Source organism: Acanthaster planci, linkage group LG16 (assembly GCF_054643075.1).
Source record: "Acanthaster planci isolate LZ-2023a linkage group LG16, COTS_SCS, whole genome shotgun sequence".
NCBI lineage: Eukaryota > Metazoa > Echinodermata > Asteroidea > Valvatida > Acanthasteridae > Acanthaster > Acanthaster planci.
Window position 1 is genome coordinate 11,343,207 of NC_141792.1, and position 20,187 is coordinate 11,363,393.

The following is a 20,187-nucleotide window of genomic DNA, read 5'->3' on the forward strand; positions in this document are numbered from 1 at the left end:
AGCATATCATGAAAGTAGCGCCCCCTATTACATGAACCACAGAGCTCTATGCATGAACCCTCTAGCTTAGTATTAAAATTATTATAATCCGACAAAATGTAGGCCAATTATTTCTCTTATATTATCTCATAAATACTTCATAATAATCTGAAAAAAAGTTTAAAAGTTAACAGATATATTTTGTCTCATAAAATTAAGATTTAATTGAAAATAAATGCATAAAATTCGTGTGAGATCGACCTTTAAGTTTACCTTTATTTTAAATAACCTGCGCAGTCCACAATGGCGACTTACATAAATTGAGTAACGCGAGCATTTTTTTACCCTCTTCATTTTTAAAATTAATCAGTCTGACAAAAACGTTCACCAGTTTTCTGTTTATATTGCATCGGTAATTATGCTTCCTACATCAAGACTCTGCTTGCGTCTGGCGGGCGGTGCATTTTCGAGGAGTTCAGCTAATTGCGAAAAGGTTCGTCGTCAGTCGTACCACTTACATGTAATTGTTGATGACCATGATGACGGAAACTTTAACGTCGGACATGTCAGGCATACTTACTTGTAGTTGTACTTGTAGATTTTTTTTTATTGTTCAAACAATAATCACAGAGTCATTTAATTTTCAAGCTTTTGCATGACATCCCATTTAGGCTTTTTGGAAGTGAGCCTAATAAATGAGTAGACCCACCTATCACCTGATGATTCAAGCATCATGTCAAGGACATGGACATGATCGTGATGGTGAAGGGAGGCAAACACTGTTCAACTTCCAGTCCGCTGCTTAATTTGACATGTTTGATGAAGTTCAAAATTCAAAGGCACAGATTGTTACAGTAGCCTAGCACAAGTTCCCCAGAGCTATCTTTCTGACACTCCTTGATGTGTTTTAGATTTGCATTTATAATTTGTTTTTTAAAATTTCATGGAAGTCTACTTGGTACTCATAATTGCCTGTCTCTCCTGCACTCTTCCGCTTCTGTATAGTGTTACCTATGCCGTCACCTGAGCTGCATTGGCAATGGACATCACCTCTGCAACAGTGAGTCACAGAGACTCATGCAACTCCCAACCACCAGAAGTACTCAGGGAGTGGTCCTCACTCGGCGACCCTTTGCTTCACAAGGGGCGGAAAGTGCCAATAAAGGAGGTGACAGAAAATCGGTGAGTGGAACCACTCTTGGGGCCCGGGGGATTTTCTCATTTAAGTAACTGTGGCTGTGTGATATTTTACAAAACTTCATCTCTGACACGTGAAGCACAGAAGGGCTAAGTGCCCTGAACAAGGGCTTTATTATGACATCAGTGAAAAGTCAAAAAATGCTGCGTCATATTTGCATCTCTTTTATGTGTGAAAAAAAGCATGTCCCACTTCTGCATTTCAAGAAGCAATGTTTACAAGAACATGGCTTTTAGGCTACAGTCGTTTATCTGAACCTTCATGGATATACTGTGGTAAATTAATCATGACAGAAGACCTTAAACTTGCCGCTGGTTTATGGCTAAGGAACGTTTCTGGTTATCACTCCTTCCAGCCTGTTACCTGGAAGACAGTCTTGGTGACGTTCGTGCTGGGCGGCTCCTTGCTGGTCGGGTTCAAGATCGCCCAGCGCAAGAAGAGACTTGGTAAGAGTGTGCAACCGACTGTGAAGCGATTACGTCGTTGGGTTCAGTCATTGCTGCATGTTGTGGCATGGTAGTGAATGGCTACGTCCACATTGCAATGTGCATGCATGTGGTTACCGCTGAGAATGGCACATGCATGAGTGTACACTGCGTTTGGCATAGTTGCACCCCAGTAATATGCATTGGACAAGAAAGACCCCAATTTTTACGAATGTAATGCCGGCCAGTCATACATGCAAAAGTAGGGATTTGCTTTTGGGTTTTGGTGTCATTGTTACGCCCCAGCTTTAGCATCAGTCTCGATTATAGTTGGGCCGTCCCAACTAGAGTGGTACACTTGGGCCTACCCAACTACAGCAGAGAAGTCCTGTGTGCGTGGTGTGCCCAGCATGTGCCAAAGTCATGTTGTTTACAAATGTCATGTCATCGGTCATAGGGCTAGATGAACAGATGAAGTGCCACATTTTAGATGAATTGTGTCAAGTGTGAGACACATTGACTTGGATAATGTTGAGACATTCCTCACAGACGTTGGTTAACAATAGTTGGGCCAGCCCAACTGCAGTTGGGACTGGACTTATGCTATAATTGGGGTGCAACATATTCAGTCAAGATAAACCTACGTGGATATCTCCTTCTTTGGTCTTTTCAGAAATCGAAAAGGAGAGGAGTAAGGCCCTGGGCAAAGCTGCCATCGGAGGCCCGTTTTCATTGGTCGACCACAATGGCAAGCCCAAAACAAACAAAGATTACCTGGGCCAATGGCTGCTGCTGTACTTTGGGTTCACACACTGTCCAGACATCTGCCCGGACGAGCTGGAAAAGATGGTGTCGGCAGTGGAGAAAATAAGTGAGTTACTTTGAAAAAGATACTTGCCAGATTTTGTCCTTTGAATTGTTGACTGTATCCAGCAAATAAGCGTAACTTCATTCCCCAGTTAAAGTACCTTCATAGTTTGTGATTTCTGTTTTGCTTATCCATTGTATATTGCTTTTGCCAATCAATAAAATACAGAGAAAATAAACATAACTTTGAGCGTATACCCACAAAGGCAGCGTCAAGTTCTTTAATATGAGGCTTTGTGCAGAAAAGAAAATACCCTTTATATTCTTTCTGTTGGAAATTGATTGATTCAGCACAGTCGGCATCAGTGAAGTTTGTTGGATTTTTATGCAATGATGAGAAGCTACAATGAAAGCCTCTAACATGTAATAAAAACCGTGGGACAGATGAGTAAAATTGCTAACAAATGCCGGGGATAACTCGTCTGCCATGTGAAATCGGCACAAGGTGCCAGCCCATCTAAAAAAACGTTTCCGTTCGATGATGCAGTGAAATTTTCTGGTTTTTCTGGTCTCTGCTAGATAACAGTCCCAACCTCCCAAACATCACGCCACTTTTTATCTCCATCGATCCCGAGAGAGACACGGTTGAAGTCATGGGGGCTTACGTCAAAGGTGAGGACCAGGAAGCTGATTTCATGAATCTAAAGCAGGGAACATATCTGATTGTTGAAAAGAAAATGATTACCAGCTAATGATTAATGTACATGTGTATTACTGCCGTTGACTGGTTCTCTGCTGTTTCAGGTCTAGCGTGGAAATAAAGCTCCTTTGAATTAGGTCCTATATCTAAACAAATTACACGTGGTTCTCGAATTGTGTTTGAGCCACAGTTTATCAGGGTTGTGAGAATTCAGCTTTTTAGGTGATTTCGGTTTTTTTGTGTGTAGATGTTGACCCTGAATTTCAGCTTGTTTGTACACCTGGTCTGTACAAAAGTATGGGGACTTTTTACATTTCAGCTTTTTGCTAGCTGTTTTCAGCTTAAATCTTGAGTGGCCACTCACACCCCTGGTTTACGATGGCATTGGTGTCGCCAGGATTTTTTAGGGGGGGAGGGGACTATTGTTTTCAATAGGAGGATATCCAAGGACAGGAGAGCACTTGTCAGGTGTGAACTGATAAAACATCAATTGGTTATTTGCATCTCTTTCATCTCCTTTTCTTGATTTCTTTTTTTTAAAATTTAATTTGTTTCCTTTGGGGTTGGGGGAAAGCAGCCCCGTGACACTCATGTATGAATGGCAATATGCACCTAGATCCCTCAGAATCCATTTGGAAGTTTGGAGAATTTGAAGGATTGAGGAGGGTAGAGCCCAGTCATCGCTGCTGTACCTAGGGGTCTTTTTAGATTGTTGAGCTTAGAAGTTTAAGAGAATGTGTTCTGTTGGTTTCCGACACAGTGAAAGATTTTGGAGCATTTGGACAGATGCCTGGCATGAATATTCAGGGCAGGGTTGACAAATTTAAGGTTTTTTTTAACCACAGAATTCTATCCAGGTTTGATTGGCCTGACGGGAACAAAGGAACAGGTGGAAGAAATAGCCAGAAACTTCCGCATTTATTTCAGCCAAGGACCCAAGGATGAGGATAATGATTACATTGTAAGTTGATGGCTGATTGACCTCGAATCGGCACACCCAAGCCTTGTGATTTAAATCGTTTTGTTTTTCAGTAGGATATCTGATTAATTGTGACACCTCAGCTGAATAGGGGCTTTGCGTGGTAGCCATCTTATAGGGCAGTTCTTTTGTTCCACAGGGAAACCTCCTTTGTGCATGCCCAGCAAGATGGCAGCCATGCAAACCCTCTGTAGCTGAGTTGGTGCAATGTACATTGAGCTGGTAATTTTTCAAAAATTTGTACCGACGACTAGAGACACAGCTCCAAATATTGTTGCCTTAGCAAACGGAGCAGGTTTTTAGTCGACTGCTATCACAAGATCCCTTGTGTACTCGCGCACTACAAACAAACCTGGTGTCTTTCAAAGGAGGCAGTGCTCCAGATGAATTTTTGATTTGGGTCTTTTTCAGGTCGACCACTCAATTATCATGTACCTGCTGAATCCCGATGGTCAGTTTGTGGATTACTTTGGCCAAAACAAGACGGACGAGCAAGTGGCCGGCGGGATCGCTCACCACATGAGGAAATACCAGCAACTACAGGGATAAACTGCCCTGCTCCGTCAATGCACACTGGGCTCCAAGCGAGTGTGCAACGGTCATTGTTAGGAAGATGCAATTCTAAAAATGCATGTTTAGAGATGCCCTGATTTCCTTTCCAATATTGAATAGTTTGAACGTGTGTTTTAAATAATAGACATGTATGGCTGCACTGCTGATGGGAATTTTTGTTTTCTTAAGGAAGTGAACGTCAAGAAATTGTTCAGGGGTTTTGTTACAACATTCCAAGAAATATTTTTTTAACATCCACAAATCGAATGATGGTATAACTTCTTGCTTTTGTTTACAAGGCAAGGGTAATATTTATTGACAACACATGCATTTGGAAATAATAAGTACTACATTATATCTGTTGTGCCCAAATAAAGTATCAACCCTAAAAGGAACAATCAAATTAAAGGATTCACAAATAAAAAAAAGATTGAACTGTTAGTTCTTTTCAGGCAAGTTCATGTACAAAGCAAAAATGTGAAATTTCATTTACATGTCTTATTTTTTCTCAAATTCATGTAAGTTCCTTCAATGTGGCCTTTTTTTTCTCTCTTTAAATTTAACCAGGAATCATGTCCACCACTGTTAGTCTGTTTTCCAAGAAAAATAAAAAAAAGGATGTTGGAGTAAGCATCAGGTGTCATATTACAGTGAATGTACAAGATATGCAAAATCATTAAACCTCCTCAATATTTCATTAATATGAATCAATTAATAGATCAATTAATGTGCAGTAGGTGCTTACGAAGTTATACACAAAATTCTTTCAAGGTTAAAATCGTACAGATTTTATTACTTGGTGTAAAAGCGAACACGAATGTGTGATGTAAGACCAAATAATCGCGCTGCGGATTCGCAAAAGTTGAACACACTTTAGACACTAGCAAATTTTGCCACAGCAAACGATCGGTTATCTTCCCGCCGCCCCCCACCAGATATCAACTATCACATGCATACTGCTGCAACTTTAATAACCATTTAAAGTTAATGCCCTTTAATTAACTGTGGGGCTTTAACTAATCAAAGAGAAACAGAAGTCTGGTTATAATGTTCTGACGTGTACTGATATTTCAGTTTACCAATGCCCCACTCTGCGTGATAGATTACTTTAAAAATATAAGGCATCACATGCACAACGTGTTATCAAACTCCTTCAAATCTACAGGAATACATAGCTGAACTTAAAAGGGGTGGGCATAGTAATAAGTTTTAAGAAGTAAAAACATCAAATGTGGTATTCATAAAGGGTTGACAAGAGCCACGATTGGGGTTTGACCTCTGAACTCCAAAGTATAATTTGGGGGGGGGGAATGGGATGATTTCAGTGGTGCCAAGAGCAGACAACTGCTTGATGGGGAAGGAGGGAAGGTTACATTTAGCATCGCTTCTGAGCATTAACAACAGAAAAAAAACAACTAACAAAACATGAAACAAAACAAAAAATACTGTTCGCTTTTAGTGTTGTATTTGAGGGAAGTGACTAGATACTAACCCGTGAAACCTGGTCTGCTATTTTTTCTCAAGACTCTTAGAGGGTTCATGCTTGGACTCTGTTTCTGCATCAATTGAAAAAGGAAATCCCAAACACAATGATAAAATTGGTAAATGAATAGCATAAATGGGTCGGATTCGAACCAGGGTCTATAGATCTGTAGTTCAAATCACTACCAACTAAGCTACCGAAGCGACGTAATGGTTCGCGTTTTTGAAATGTCTTAAATGGTGTATTGCATTGTCCCCTCTTCATGAATCATTGGTCACCCCAGCTACTGAAAAAAGTAGCGCACCAGGTTTCACGGGCTAGTATTAAGTCGCTTCCGTATTTGAGTCCATCACAAGTCCCTGTAAGTCCATCACAAGTCATTCAGTCTTAAGCCAATTCACAAGCTATTCAAATGAACTGAGATACAATGCAGTCATCAATCATTGTTCACCCTCTTACTTACGACTGGCCTTGTGACTGAACTTGCGAAACGACTCGGGATGGACTTGAATACACCACTGGTAAGGCTCTGTGATTCTGTGGCAGTTGGGCCGTCACTGTTACACTCCTGTATTTTGATGGAAAGGATGGTGGGGAACCAGTTTAGAAATGGGAGCTTTCACCTTGCAGGGTTTTCGCACACTTGCAACATTTACAACATTAAACAGCATAAACTAGATCCATGCAATACCTGATCCTTCCCAAGAATGACCAAAGCTAGGCTTTAAACAAGGAACAACAAAATTTCAGGGTCATTTTATCTGTACAAGTCACGGGCGAGTGGGAGATTTCCGGAATTTTCCGTGCAGATGAGGGAGAACGATCCATCCTACGGAATGACCACAGAGGATGGGATGCCTTCTGTCGAGGCGGCACCCTGGGAGTCAATCTTGAGCTTCTTGGAGCAGATCTCCTCATCCAGGTCCGGCCCTTCAATCTCCTCCCGCCGCCGCTCCTCCTTGCGAGCCAGCATCTTCTCCAAGACCTCGAAGAGGCGGTAGTCATCCTGGACGTAGTCATTGTTGACCAGGTTGACCAGGTAGAAGGTGTCGTGGATGTGGTTGATGATCTGGCGGGAGGGCGAGCCCTCGGAATAGATGTGGCCCCACTGGTGCTTCCAGAGCCCAAAGGCTTCGTCCTGGTGGGGCAGGGAAGTGAAAAAAAGGAGTGGGGAACTTTCTCAAAACTGGGGAGCCAAGCTTGAAGAGGCATGCAATCAAAAACTGGGAACAAAGGGGAAAAATAATTCCAAGCAGCTTAACAGACCCCTGGCACCTTACATACTATTCCAATGGAATTCCAAATTCTGCAGAAACATCGCCCTCTGTTGGTGACAGATTTTATCTCAACTTGTACAATTTGCCTAAATACTTAACAAAGAGGGTCACATTTTCATTCGGTATTTTGGTATTTTGACAGCTGTGTGAGAATTCTACATACTAAGTGAATTTGCACCGTCACAAGAGAACAACACAGATTGTTCCGAAATAACCCGATTTATTTAGCCTTGGAAAGGGGTTCCTTTACGCACTGGTCCTGTGTGCTGAATTTCTAAGTGGAAAAAACATGTGGATGCAACAATCAATTCCAAATTTTGCAGAAATATCGCCCTCTGTTGGTGTCAGGTTTTACCTCAACGTGTACAATTTTCCTCCATACAATGGAAACTGCGTCACTTAAGCATTGCGATACCTAAGCACACTTGTAAAAGCACACTTGTAAACAGGTCAAAATCCCTTAATACGGAATACGGAAAGAAAAAAAATTAATTTCAGGTCTCACCCAATCATGATGCGATCTGCAAAACCCTTTCACATGGTGAGCTTTGTCATTTGGGTGCATATAAACTTCCAATTAATATTGACATGCTCTTGTTTTCAGACAGAGTACATTTGTGACTCCAGGTTGTCTACAACACGAATCTAAGTTTTCTGGAATCACTAATTAAACAGTTTAAAAAAAACTGGACAGTTTCCAGATAAATTTGAAGTTGATATACAACAAAATGACAAAGCTCACCATGTGAAGGGTTTTTGCAGATCACGTCACAAATAATCCCCACAAATTATAAGTCATGAACATGCTCAAAATTATTTCTGGTCTTTGAAACTATACCTAGGTTCCTCCAATAAATATCAGAGTGACTTGGGTAAGTTTTCATCGCTGAAATTCCGCTAAACGGTGATCATTCTTAAATACACTTTCTGCACAGAAAATGAAATTAAGAAATAAGCCACCAGGGTAATTATACAAACACAGACCGATGTTGCACACCAGTCCAAATTTGACTATGATTATTCACATATAGCAAGAATTTTCTTCAGCTGAAAGACAGTAACATACATGTACTTGTCCCTGACTAAATAGTTTTGATCAGTCGTCTCTTTTGTGACTCCCAACATCAAAGACTTCTAAGGATTGAAATCCAAGCCAGTGCGTAATGAACAATGAAACACTAATCACATCGATGTTACATCAGATACGTATTGGACAATGGGAAATAAGGGTAAGAGATGAAAAGGAGTTGGAGGAATGAAGCAGAGGCAGTTATCAGGAAGGGTGGCAGATGATCCCATCTTGATATGGCTATAGAGGGGCATGCGGGATTCGAACCCACGGCCTGTGCGAACTCTGGGGAACGCACGCTCTGACCAAGCTGAGCTAATGTCCCTTCTACCATATGCAACCGGGATCAGATTGGCGGGAGAGAGGTTAGTGAGTTGCAGAAAAGAGGACAGTGTCTGTGGTCAGGGGTGTACATGAGTCAGAAGTTGAGGTGGGTGAACGGATCGGAAAGGTGAGGGTTGGGAGGTCCACATAGTGGGGGGAAAATGACATGTATACAGAGGAAATAAGGAGCCATATGTAGACGGAAAAGGAAATGCCAAATAGGAAAATAAACTTGTGAGCATTGAAAAACAGGTGCGAGAAGAATAAAGTCGCTCAGGCTCTTAAGGACCTTCAGGTGTCCATATAATCTGACAAATGGCATTTTTATCGTTTTTTCACAACCCAGGAATCTTGAAGTTGCAGGCCAAGCCTAATTCCAAGACATTGAATTTTCAAGCCTTTGTTTCCACACAAATGGAACTGAAATGTTCATCCTGTCTGTGCAACTTGCAAAAAATTAAGACCTGGTTTGGGCGAAAATCTGCGTCAAGGCACCTTTGGTGACAACTTCAACAAAAGAAGAATGCACAGCACTTCATTTATGAGACAATTAGATCATTTGATGACATTTTGCGATGTGAAACCCAGACAATGCCACATTTGCTTGGGGTTGGAATGAGACGAGATGGGCAGACGAAGAGGAGAACTGTGCATTCTCACATAAGTGGATGCTTGTTTGAATGAAGATTCAGGGGAACTGAGTAAAAAAGGTTGGGGAAATGTCATCATCCATGAAACGCTACACCCATTACCGTGACTAAAATAAAGCAATTTCAATGAAGTTCATAGAACTTTACAACCCACGATACAAGACCATGAATACAAACTACAGGGCAAAGGAAGCTAAAAATGGAACCTGCTGTGAGAAAAACTAGTTTGGCTGTTCATTTGCCAGTGGGCAGTAACTACCAACTACCGCCCAAGTCTCACCCCCTCCTCTGGAAAGGTAATAGCCAGCCTCTTGTATCTCCCTGCACCACCTTCATGTTGATGTACAATCGAGGCTGAAGATTGTAAGGGTCAGTGCTGATGTGAAAGTATACATTAAACAGCCATGCAATACAGTCTTAATCCAGCAATACGGCGATTCACGATAGTGCGCCACCAAGAGTTTGCAACTCTTTGGCCAATCACAACATGCAAAATCTATCCACCCTTTCCAAACGTGCACTGGGTCGACAGATTTTGCACAATGTCATTGGCCAACGTGTTGCAAACTCTTGGTAGCGCTCTATTGTGAAATGCCTGTATTACTGAAGTACAAAAATTGTCATTTTTACACACCAAAATAAACCAAACTGTTTTTGCCATCCAAGCCAATTTTTATAATAAAAGGGCTTTTCCCCCGTGATTTTAACATGCCACTTAAATATCCCAACTACATTGCTTTGGTGGAGAAAATCCCTTGAGAACATGCAAAAATTAGATACAAGTCCCTAAAAATCAAGCGACAGAAAAATGTAAGCAAAACCTGCCTTGGAAATATTAAAATAAAATGATTCTAAAACCGAATCATCTATTTTATACGCTGCATTATTTAACAGCTGCCAAATATCAAGTTTATCCACGTTAATTCATAAAAACCACTCCAAAGCAGGGGAATCAAGGTCAACGTCACTCTTTCCCATTTGCCATGTGAACGGACAAGCCCCCTAACCCTAAAAGGTCAGTAAATGATAGGAGCAACTGCAAATCAAAATGCCAGTTCGTGGCATCGCGGCTAATGTCCACAAAAAACAAAAGTTGAGCGTCTTGGCGCAAAACCACCACCCGCCTTTTGTCCTGCTGATCCAAATTTCTGATCAATTATTTTCATTACCGAAATAAAAATGTCCCTTTTCATGGTTAGCTCAATTACACAAAAATATAAAAGAACACAAGAAAGTCAAGTCAAGAAAAAAGCGGCAAAACCTAAAAAGTGAAAGCTTGTGTAACGCATGCCATGCAAACATGCGGACTAAACCAAAAACGTTTGTTCCAGTTTCTGGAATGTCAGAAAACAATGTTCCCCCCCCCGGGTTACAGAAAACAGTTGCAACTGAAGAAACATTCTGGCCACAGAGTGTGAAGTGCATGCTGGAGGAAGGGAGGTTGACATAAGGCCTGGCTTAATCACCTAATTAAAAGCAAAGGTAGTTTTGTTTGTTCGTAAGAACCCACCTTCCACACCATGAAGCTGATGGGATCGACGACGGTCGGCTGGATAATCTCCGCTCCGGGGAACGCGCCCCAGGTGACGGCAATCGGCTGCTGTCTGTCGGTGTTGGTGATATCCTCCTTGCCCTGTGCAAAGTTGGTTTGGTTTTGTATTTTGAAAGTTGGTGAAAAGATTAGTTCTGCGGCCAAACTCACATCAGGGATCAGCATTAAATAAAAAATTGTACTTGTCTGCATTAACCGGTGAAAGCAGGTGTATTTTTCTGCTTCACAGGTCCATCTATTTCAACCGAATTCTGGACTGCACGATGGTTACTATTCAAATGAGAAACTGTGGTGACCTTCGCTGTGCCTCTGTGTGCTTCGTGCCGTTTTTCAGTCAACACGTTATTGGTGCAGCAGATGACTGCTCTTTTTGTAAAAGATAGACAAGGACTATACTCGCTACGACCTCGTTAGATTTGCTGTCAAAATGACAGATTTTCAGGTCAGAGTCTACCTGATGTAGCCATCTAGACATTCAATGTATGGGACTGTTTTGAAGCTCGGGAGTGAGGGCCGACTTACGTTATGATTCACCACGTGGTACGTCACGCTGGGATAGTCCCTGAGCACGTCCAGTAGGGCCGCTGCGTTCTCTCGAGACGTGAAGAACTCCAGGTAGGCCTGTCAAGAAGCGATTCCAAAGATTCCACAGTCTCAGATTGCCTGTCACGCAGCTTGCTAAAGGTTCTAATTACTACCATAGAAAATATCAGCATGTCCAACGGCCGGATGGCCGTGGGGGCAGCCTGGCATCTATGACTATACCTCTCCATTTTACCCTAGCGTCTACAGCCCAAATAAGCTGCACGGTGGTAGGGCCTCTCCACTCTTTAAGCATCACTCAACCACCACAGCTGAGGTAGACCTCACAGAGTCACAGCTCCTGTGAACCCACCACTGAACCCTGAAGGATTATGCTGGCACAGGTTGCTGCGGACCGGGTCACATGACCAAACCACCCCAGTCGTCTCCTTTTTGCTAGATTTGCACTGACCAATGACCAGAGTTATCTCTGAGCTAAGACGTTCGGGCCAGGTTTTTTTTTTCAAATCTAAGACAACTGGGGTCAAAGTACCTTCTGGTAAACGTAGCCGTTGGGGGCTCCCCATCCCACCACCGGGTCCGTGGACGGAGCCCCGTTGACCGCAGGCTGTGAGTTGATGGTCAGTATGCCCCGCTTGTTGATGCTGATCAGCCTGTCGCGCAGACGGGAGGTCTCGGAGGCAAGTTCGTCGTCGTTCCAGGGCATGCGCTTCACCTACAAGTGTGTGATGGAGAGAAAAGATATTGGACACGAGACGAACCAGGGTTAAAAACGTCCAGTCTACTCTCAGACAAATTGATCACTGATTCCCCTTGGTACTATCCGAGAAACGCACCCAGTGCTCTGAGTGGTAACCACTTGCTGCCCGGTGTAGCATGACGTAAAACCCGGGGGGTTTTCAAGATTTTCCATTTTCAAAATTCTTAAAAAATCATAGCTTCATTTACTGGATGTTTACACCCACACGGATGACTGTCTGGGGCCAGATTAGCGCGCAGCGGTATTGTATCGCTCATCACTGGAGCACTTTTGTCCCTGGCGGTAATCCACTCATGCTGAATGCCACAAACAGTGATATAATCTCTCAAAACAATGATGGATTTCCTCTGCTATTGACAACTGAAAAAATGTTAGCAATTCCCAGTAGCTTGGTCTTTTGCTCCGAGTACAGTCTTTTGTTACAAGGCCCAGCTCTTTCGTTCGGTTTCGGTTTCGGGCTCCCCGGTTTCGTGTATAAAGCCTCTGTGCTGGAAACCGAGCTCCCCGGCACGAAGTGGGTAATCTTGAGATTCCTTCACCAGTGTTGAAAATCTGTGTAATAAATGGAGTTGTGTCCCCAAATTCACCTGTTCTTACTGGCTAGCTTTGAACGACAGAGACCTAAATCTTTGAGGTTTAAGATTCTGTATCATGTTCTAACAAACCATACACATTACAAAGAACTTGGCACTTTTCTACAGAAGTCAAAGAGTTTTCATCTGCCCAACATTCTACCTTGTGGCCATAGCGATTGGGCTCCCCGTCCAGGTAGCACTTGAAGACCTCAAAGACGTCCTCTTCGCACGCCAGCTCCTCCCCCCACATCTGCTGCAGCTCCTCCTTGGAGGACTTGCTCTTGAGGTAGAACAGATGGTAGTCCTTGAGGTCGCCGAAGGCCGGGGAGGAGGAGTCGCCCCAGCGACCGTTGGGGAAGTCGTCCCAATCCTTGGTTCTGGATTGGGGCCGGGAAAAAAATGGTCAACTTTTGTCGGAGCTTATTCATAATCATAAGTCACAGTACTGGGCCTACCGCGTGCAGTACATGTAGGATCAGAGCTGTGGATGTGTCAGTTTGCTAAGTGTAAAATCATACATGGTTAGTAAAGGAGGTTACCGGCTAAAGTGCCATGTGAAGTATATTACTCCAGGCTGGTTCTCTGCTCCCTTTTGCTCAACACAAAAGTTTCCTTGATCTGTTTTACTTGGAAGGTTTAAAAAATTGGGCAAATATTACAAAATTATCACTGCAACCATAGCATTTCAATACATCAAAATCTTTATGGGGGGGTTGGAGGTTGTGGCCACACACCTGTGAATATAACTCTTGGGTCGGGCGGCCCAGAAAATTGGTCTCACATCCTCTTTGGTTCTCATGTGGTTGGCGGTGGTCTTCCAGGGTAGAGGGCGAGGCCGTATGGGGTCCTCATTCCACAGGCCAAGCCGCTTCAAGATCTCAATGGTGGCCACCTCACGGTTAAGCGTGTAGATGTGCAGGCCGTGAACATCACCGCTGAAAACGATAACAGACAAGGCTACCAACTGTGAACTTACCCAGCCAGTGAACCCGTTTGGTATTCCGACAGCCAATACCGAAAATGAAGCAAGGTGTGGTTAATTCCGGATAATCAGTATAAATGCTCAAGACCGGACCCATCAAGGCGGCCATATTCATTTTTGTCCGAGCTGGTACGACATTAGCTGCTTATCCCAAATAACCTTGCCTCACAGAACCACTGAATTGCTTCATTAAGAAAAACCTAGCAAAGATCAAGGAATCGACTGATGTGAAACACAAACAAATTGATTCTATAAAATTGTAGTGTAATTCTAAGATCAAAGGCAGCTGAGCTCTGGTACATGAAGCAAGTGACGTAAAAATTTGTTCAATTTGTCAGGAAGCTCCAAACATTAAGGCAATACTGTTACTTTCCTTGCTATAAAGTGGCCACTCATGTGTAAGCAAATCACAAGAGCACTATTAACCACTTGCTGCTGGGTGATTTGAAAAATGCAGTGCACATCATTGGGACATTTTCAAGATTTTCAGTTTTCAAAATTTTTCAAAAATTCATCATTTCAATAAATGGACGGTTACACCCACACGAATGACTGTCTGGTGGCTACTCTAGTCTGACAGGCAAATCTATTGATGCCCGCGTATTCCAGCCAGGCCTGCAGCCTTGTAAAAAGAGACCAGATTGTGCGGTGTTATGTAACTTTCTTTTGTTCACGAACCTGGCACAGTGCGCTGCTGACCTCTTTGCAATAGGGGCCAGATTAGCATGCAGCGGTGCTGTGTGGCTCATCACTGCGGTGGTGGAGCGCTTTTGTCCCCGGTGGTAATGGCCAAAACTGTGGTATACTGTTTCAAAACAAGGCTCGATTATCTCCACTATTGAGAGTGAAAAAATGTTGGTAATGCCCAGGACCCTGGTCTTTTGTTCCGAGTACGGTCTTTTGTTACAAGGCGCAGTTCTCTTTGTCCAATTTCGGAGACCCCGGCCACATGTATAAAGCCTCCGTGTCCGGTACCGGAAACCCCGGCGGCAAGTGGTTAATACATACACAACATTCTGCTTACAACAAGGACATTCTAACCCTTTGCTCTTCATCCTTTCGCTTTCTTGGAAATACAAGGTTCCTGTTAGAACAAAGTAATCTGCAAATTCTGGAGGACCTCATATAAATGAGGTTCGACTGTACTGGCCAGTGGGAGGCATCTGCTACTGTTGATCAGATTAAGCTGTGTCTGGAACCAACATTCGGAGCTACGGCTGCATCAATTTTCAACAAGTGCGCCCGCATGTATTTACAACCCGTCCGACCTAAGAACCGGTATCTGGGCACAACGCTCATTGGGACCCACCTGTCAAACATCTCCTTGCACATGGTGACCGCCTGGTGGATGCCGTAGTTCCTGATGGCTGCGTCGTTGTCCTTGATGGGCTCGATCACCTTCAGGATGTCCTCGGGTATGTCCAGCTTGGACAGCTTGACCAGGTTGCGCAGGGAGCTGTACCCCTGTGGCCCGTGAAACGAAGACAAATAACTCCATCACATTGGCTTTGGGCGAGTATTTACAACACAGCACTCGGCTTTTTGGGGAGGAAGGTGTATCACCCTTCACCAATGTCTCTTTTGAAACACTAGACACTCAGTACTGGAGGGGCTTGAAAATACTGCAAATGCTTACTCCAGTGGGATTCGAACCCATGACCTACTACTTTACAAGTGCAGATGTATTACCCAGCTTGCTGGTGTCGGCTTCAAAGACAAATTCTTCTATACAGGACCACAGAGGGAAAGTGCTGTCAGAAAAGGATTGTCACGATTTGAATGACAAGGTATATTTCACCAGAGAGACTGGGCCCAACCCTTACCTGGATGGGCATGACCCCGGGAATGATGGGCACTGTGATCCCGATGGCTCGGCAGTCCTTGTAAAACTGGAGGAACTCCTTGGCCTTGAAGAACAGCTGGGTGATGATGAAGTCAGCCCCCGCGTCAACCTTCCTCTTGAGGTATTTCAGGTCCTCCTCGTAGCTCTCCGCCTCAGGATGGCCTCCGGGATAACCTAGCAACACCAACCAGAAAAGAAGCAGAAGCACACAATGTTTTAACAAGAGCTTATCTTTTACTCTTTGAAAACGAAAGGGTTACCATGGCCACAGTGAGTCAAGACGTGTGACTCTTTGGTTTATAAGTACAACTGTGCTGTTGTCCGCTGTTGCAAAGAGCACGTACCAGCCACACAGATGGAGAAGTGGTCGCCAAACATCTTCTTGATGTATCGGACTAGATCCAAGGCATAGTTGAAGGTGTCCTCTGAATCCGACTTCTGCCATTCCAAATCTCCAGGAACATCTGTGAATTGAGAATGAGCAAGTACCATCGCGGTTTACCTTTTCTTGTTCCTTTTTTTTATTAACTTATTTAAATTTCAATTAATTTTAACTCCATGTAAGTATTATCTGTGGTTTTGGATGGGGCTCCTCCAAGAATGGCTTTTTCAATGAAGTTGATAATTTTCTAGGATTTGTATTTGTTGTGAGTTTTCCAATGAGAAATCAGGCAAAAAACTGGCACACAATATCACAACTTGATAATAAACTCCAATTTGCGCAGTGATTTTCGTGGCCCACAGGAAACTTTCTCGAAACTTTTGTCAGCCAATTGTCTGCGCTTCTGCAAATGAATTGTCCTGTGATTTTGCTGCAATCAAGTAATATACACACTTTCCTACATTCCCCAAACCTGTTATTTGTCCCCTGGGGAAAAATTTCCCTCACTTACATGACTTCCCAGAGTATTAAAACAATGCCTAAAAGACTCCCTTTGTAGTTTTTGTCAAAAGATTCTAGTCTGTCACGACAGTTTATTCATAATTAGCATTTAATGTTTATAACAATTGTCGATAAAAATTCCATCATGCCTGGCACTGCTGGTCATGATATTTACTTTTTACAATATTTTGTTATCTAGGCCTATGTCTCCTTGAACCAACAAATGGGGCATTTGGATTCACATCAAGGGGGAACCATATCTTTCCTGACGGGCTACAAAATACCTTTGGACAATGGACCATGTACACAAACACACTGGAGGTTGTTTTCACGCTACTAGACTTGGTTTTTGTCTCTGAAGGTCACAAATTGGCCACCAGAGGTAAATATTTGACAAAGTATCGACAAACATCACCTCAAAGGGTAAAATAGTATGGAATATCACACAAAATCTGGCACATGTGGCAACAACAGTGCCATTGGCATTCAAACTTCAGAGGACTTTATGGGTCAAAACTTATCTCTAACACTCAAGCACAGATAAAAGATGGCATTGAATCGGCTCAAAATTCAGTACAAAAAACTGGTCTGGATGTGTTTTGAAATCAGAGCGGACGGACATTTCAAATATTGTGAATTCTGGCAATATTTTGACACGACATAAAAGGCTTGAACTTGACAACTGAAACAAAAAATGACTGGGCTATTTTGAGCACTCACGTGTAGAGCACAATGGGACAGGTGAAAAGTCTATTAGAACGTTATGGTTGCATGTCTTATTTCATTCAAATATCTGCGTCTAAGTTGGCCTGACGTTTTTGATACATGACAAAAGTACCTCCACGGAGTGCCAGAATATTCCGGATTCCGCAGTCCTTGGCACGGTTCAGGTATTTGGTGATGTCGATTCGGGTCTGGTTGACGCAGGTCATGTGCAGCATGGTCTCGATGCCACAGTAGTTGATGGCGCTGGTCGCTATGGTGATGGAGCTGGTCTCCGTCTCGCCCCCCGGGTTGCCGGCTGGGTGCCAGGTGATGTCGCAGAAGAGGGGACCGCCCACGTGCATGCGTTCCAATCTGGCGATACAATCCGCAGCACATTACCAACAAGATGCTTCACGCATTTCAAACATTTCACTTGAAAATACCCGCTATCAACGAAATTATGGAAAAGTGGACAAGGAACAGACTGTAAGGGGGCCTCCAGAAGTCTTGGAACTCATTTATGTATGAAGACATAACTTTCACGACTTTTGTTATTTATGTCTCTGGAAAATGTAGTGTTTTTTTTCTGGGTACAAATAAAAATTTAGGAAAGTTTGAAAATGCTGCTAAATTACAATTACGTTGGTTGCTGAAAGAGAAATTATCCCACTTTTTCAACTGAAGCACAAAAGAACAACAGCATCCCTTATTACAAGTATACAAAAATATCCATTGAGTCAAGTATACATTAGTCGGTATATCTATACCATACCACACTGCTGAGAATCATATGATATGTCTGCAGTGTTTCCAAACAGGTGCTTCAGGTAAGAGGTTATGTAACCTACCTTGCCAGCAAGTTCACAGCTCCATTAGCTGTCCTCGGTGGAAAAAACTCCAGCGAGAACCATTTGTCCTTGCAGGCGATCCGCTGGGCGATCCGGTCGATGAGCGGGGTGTTACTGGGGGAGGGGCTCCTGGACACAGACAGGGGGGTGGTGGACGACTCGCTCCCACTGCTGCTGCTGTCCGAGTGTCTCTTCTTGGGCCTGGCCGACCCGTTCACTGCAGAGCTCATTGTGCCGGTGGGTGGGTGTGACTGATTCGTGGTGGGCGGAAACAGGTAATGAATCTGTAAGGATACAGCTTACAAGATCAATCCAGGTGTTACAGTGCTGAATCCAATACTTATCATGCTTATGTATGTATTTGGCCAAAACCGTAGTGAGATCATCACAACACCATTTTCAAGACCAAACACAAAGCCACGCCCACCACCATTCTTGGGACCAGTCACTGGTAACTGTAACGAACCTGACAAAGGAATGCTTTTGCTCCAGTTTATCTGAATAGCTTGCGACTTGAATTCAAAGTGGAGGTCTGGTGTTATTCTTGTTAGGGTCTTGCGATGGTTTTTCGAGGTCTCAATTACAACAATGCGAAAAAAGCAACTTCTTTGAGCAGGAAAATACAAGCCTTCATCAAATGAATTGTGGAGAACAGACCTCACCATTTGACATTTAATTCCGGCGACTTGTTTGCTAGGAGAACTATTGCAACAATGCAGCCATCTATATGTATTTCCAAAACAATTCCAGGCTGGACACATTCCATACAATTTTCCCACAAGTGTGATGTTAATAATAAAAGAACAGGGCTGGCACAAGTCTCCAAAGACTTTTGGTTATCAATATCGACAGAGTAAACTTCAAATAATCTTGTTGTTTTTCAAAAACTTTAGTTTGAAGGCCAGAAAAAAGGGCTGACATGTGTCGGGGGAAAAAAGGATACCAAATGGGCACATTTTTTCCACACGTTTTGACACAAAAAAGGTGAAATATTCTTGTGCGCCATTCATACTATGTGCATGTAATCTTCCACTCAGAATGATTGCCAGTTATCATATCTATTTAAAATGATTCAATTTTTTTGTTAAGCATTTTGTGCAAAATGTGTTTCTTACAGCACAAAAGAACTTTTCACAGCTTCTCATTCGATTTCTTGCATCAGCCCAACTTCCAAGTTTTACACCTTTTTTTCTAGACATGCAGGTGTGCAGTAGTCACACTGCTGATCAGAAATTAAATCCTTTTCCATGTTTCCCCTAATAATACTAGTTACGTAACCACTACTAAATGAGAAAAGGCAATAGTTGAAGTAGTTATTGACAGTTAATGACACAAGCATGACAAGTGCGTTTGTTCAACACGCCTTTAGCTAAACGACTGAGGCTCGTGTTCTGATTGTATTTCTAGGATAATTTTTTGATAAATAACTACATGTAGGCCGATTTTTTTTTTAACCAAAAAGAAAGCTGCTTCCGAATTTCTGAAGAAGTGAAAATTCGTAGCAATTCCTACACTTTCATGCTCAAACTATGTCAATCACGTCAACAAATTCAAACAGCCTGCTCCGCCTACATAATGTACATGTATTAATAACAGAGCCTTCTATTTTGAGCATTTTTATCCCACAGATTTTATTGACTTACACTGCAGATAATCGATGAAATTCACAGTCAAGGCTGACACAAAAGCTCCAGAAATATCGTCTGCTAACGTACACAACAGTGTTGGCTGCCGGCACTAAACAACGGCCACAGCGCTGTCACTATGTCCGTAGTCAGCAGAATGTGTAAAGACCAAGTGCCATGTTTACAGCATTCACGCGTGAATTCGTCTGCTTCGTCCGCTCCGCATGGCGGTTTATCAACGAAAGAGGCTCGGGAAAGGGTGCTGGCTGCATTAGTAGCTTTTAAATGATGAATATTTATAAGTAAGTGACCAATGGCAGAACGCAGACTGTGGGACGCGAGAAATGAATATGCGATTACTTGATTTGAAGCCAATCAATGCATGCTGGGGGGAAATAGGGCGGGGCTTTATGACTCGGTTGTAAACA

At 42.9% G+C, this 20,187-nt stretch overlaps 2 protein-coding genes across 3 annotated transcripts; one reads left to right on the forward strand and one right to left on the reverse strand.

The window, feature by feature from the left end:
• The first annotated feature begins 259 nt into the window (after positions 1 to 259).
• sco1 (synthesis of cytochrome C oxidase 1) lies at positions 260 to 5,271 on the forward strand. Its single transcript, XM_022234732.2, has 7 exons — positions 260 to 472; positions 985 to 1,161; positions 1,533 to 1,623; positions 2,276 to 2,473; positions 2,989 to 3,081; positions 3,955 to 4,070; positions 4,500 to 5,271. The coding sequence occupies exons 1-7, from the start codon at positions 398 to 400 to the stop codon at positions 4,635 to 4,637; spliced, it is 888 nt and encodes a 295-aa protein (XP_022090424.1). The 5' UTR covers positions 260 to 397; the 3' UTR covers positions 4,638 to 5,271.
• LOC110979147 (methylenetetrahydrofolate reductase (NADPH)-like) lies at positions 4,908 to 20,019 on the reverse strand. Of its 2 annotated transcripts, none has more exons than XM_022234709.2 (12): positions 19,778 to 20,019; positions 18,135 to 18,385; positions 17,420 to 17,658; positions 16,043 to 16,162; positions 15,679 to 15,872; positions 15,165 to 15,319; positions 13,608 to 13,808; positions 13,034 to 13,250; positions 12,071 to 12,253; positions 11,518 to 11,616; positions 10,954 to 11,076; positions 4,908 to 7,261 (listed from the first exon to the last, which is right to left on the reverse strand). In XM_022234709.2, exons 2-12 carry the CDS (start codon positions 18,362 to 18,364, stop codon positions 6,953 to 6,955), a joined length of 2,070 nt encoding a protein of 689 aa, XP_022090401.2. In that variant the 5' UTR covers positions 18,365 to 18,385; positions 19,778 to 20,019; the 3' UTR covers positions 4,908 to 6,952. The 2 variants fall into 2 exon arrangements, with proteins under 2 accessions (XP_022090401.2, XP_022090400.2); XM_022234708.2 differs by having other exon boundaries at positions 18,135 to 18,418.
• Between the last annotated feature and the right edge of the window lie 168 nt (positions 20,020 to 20,187).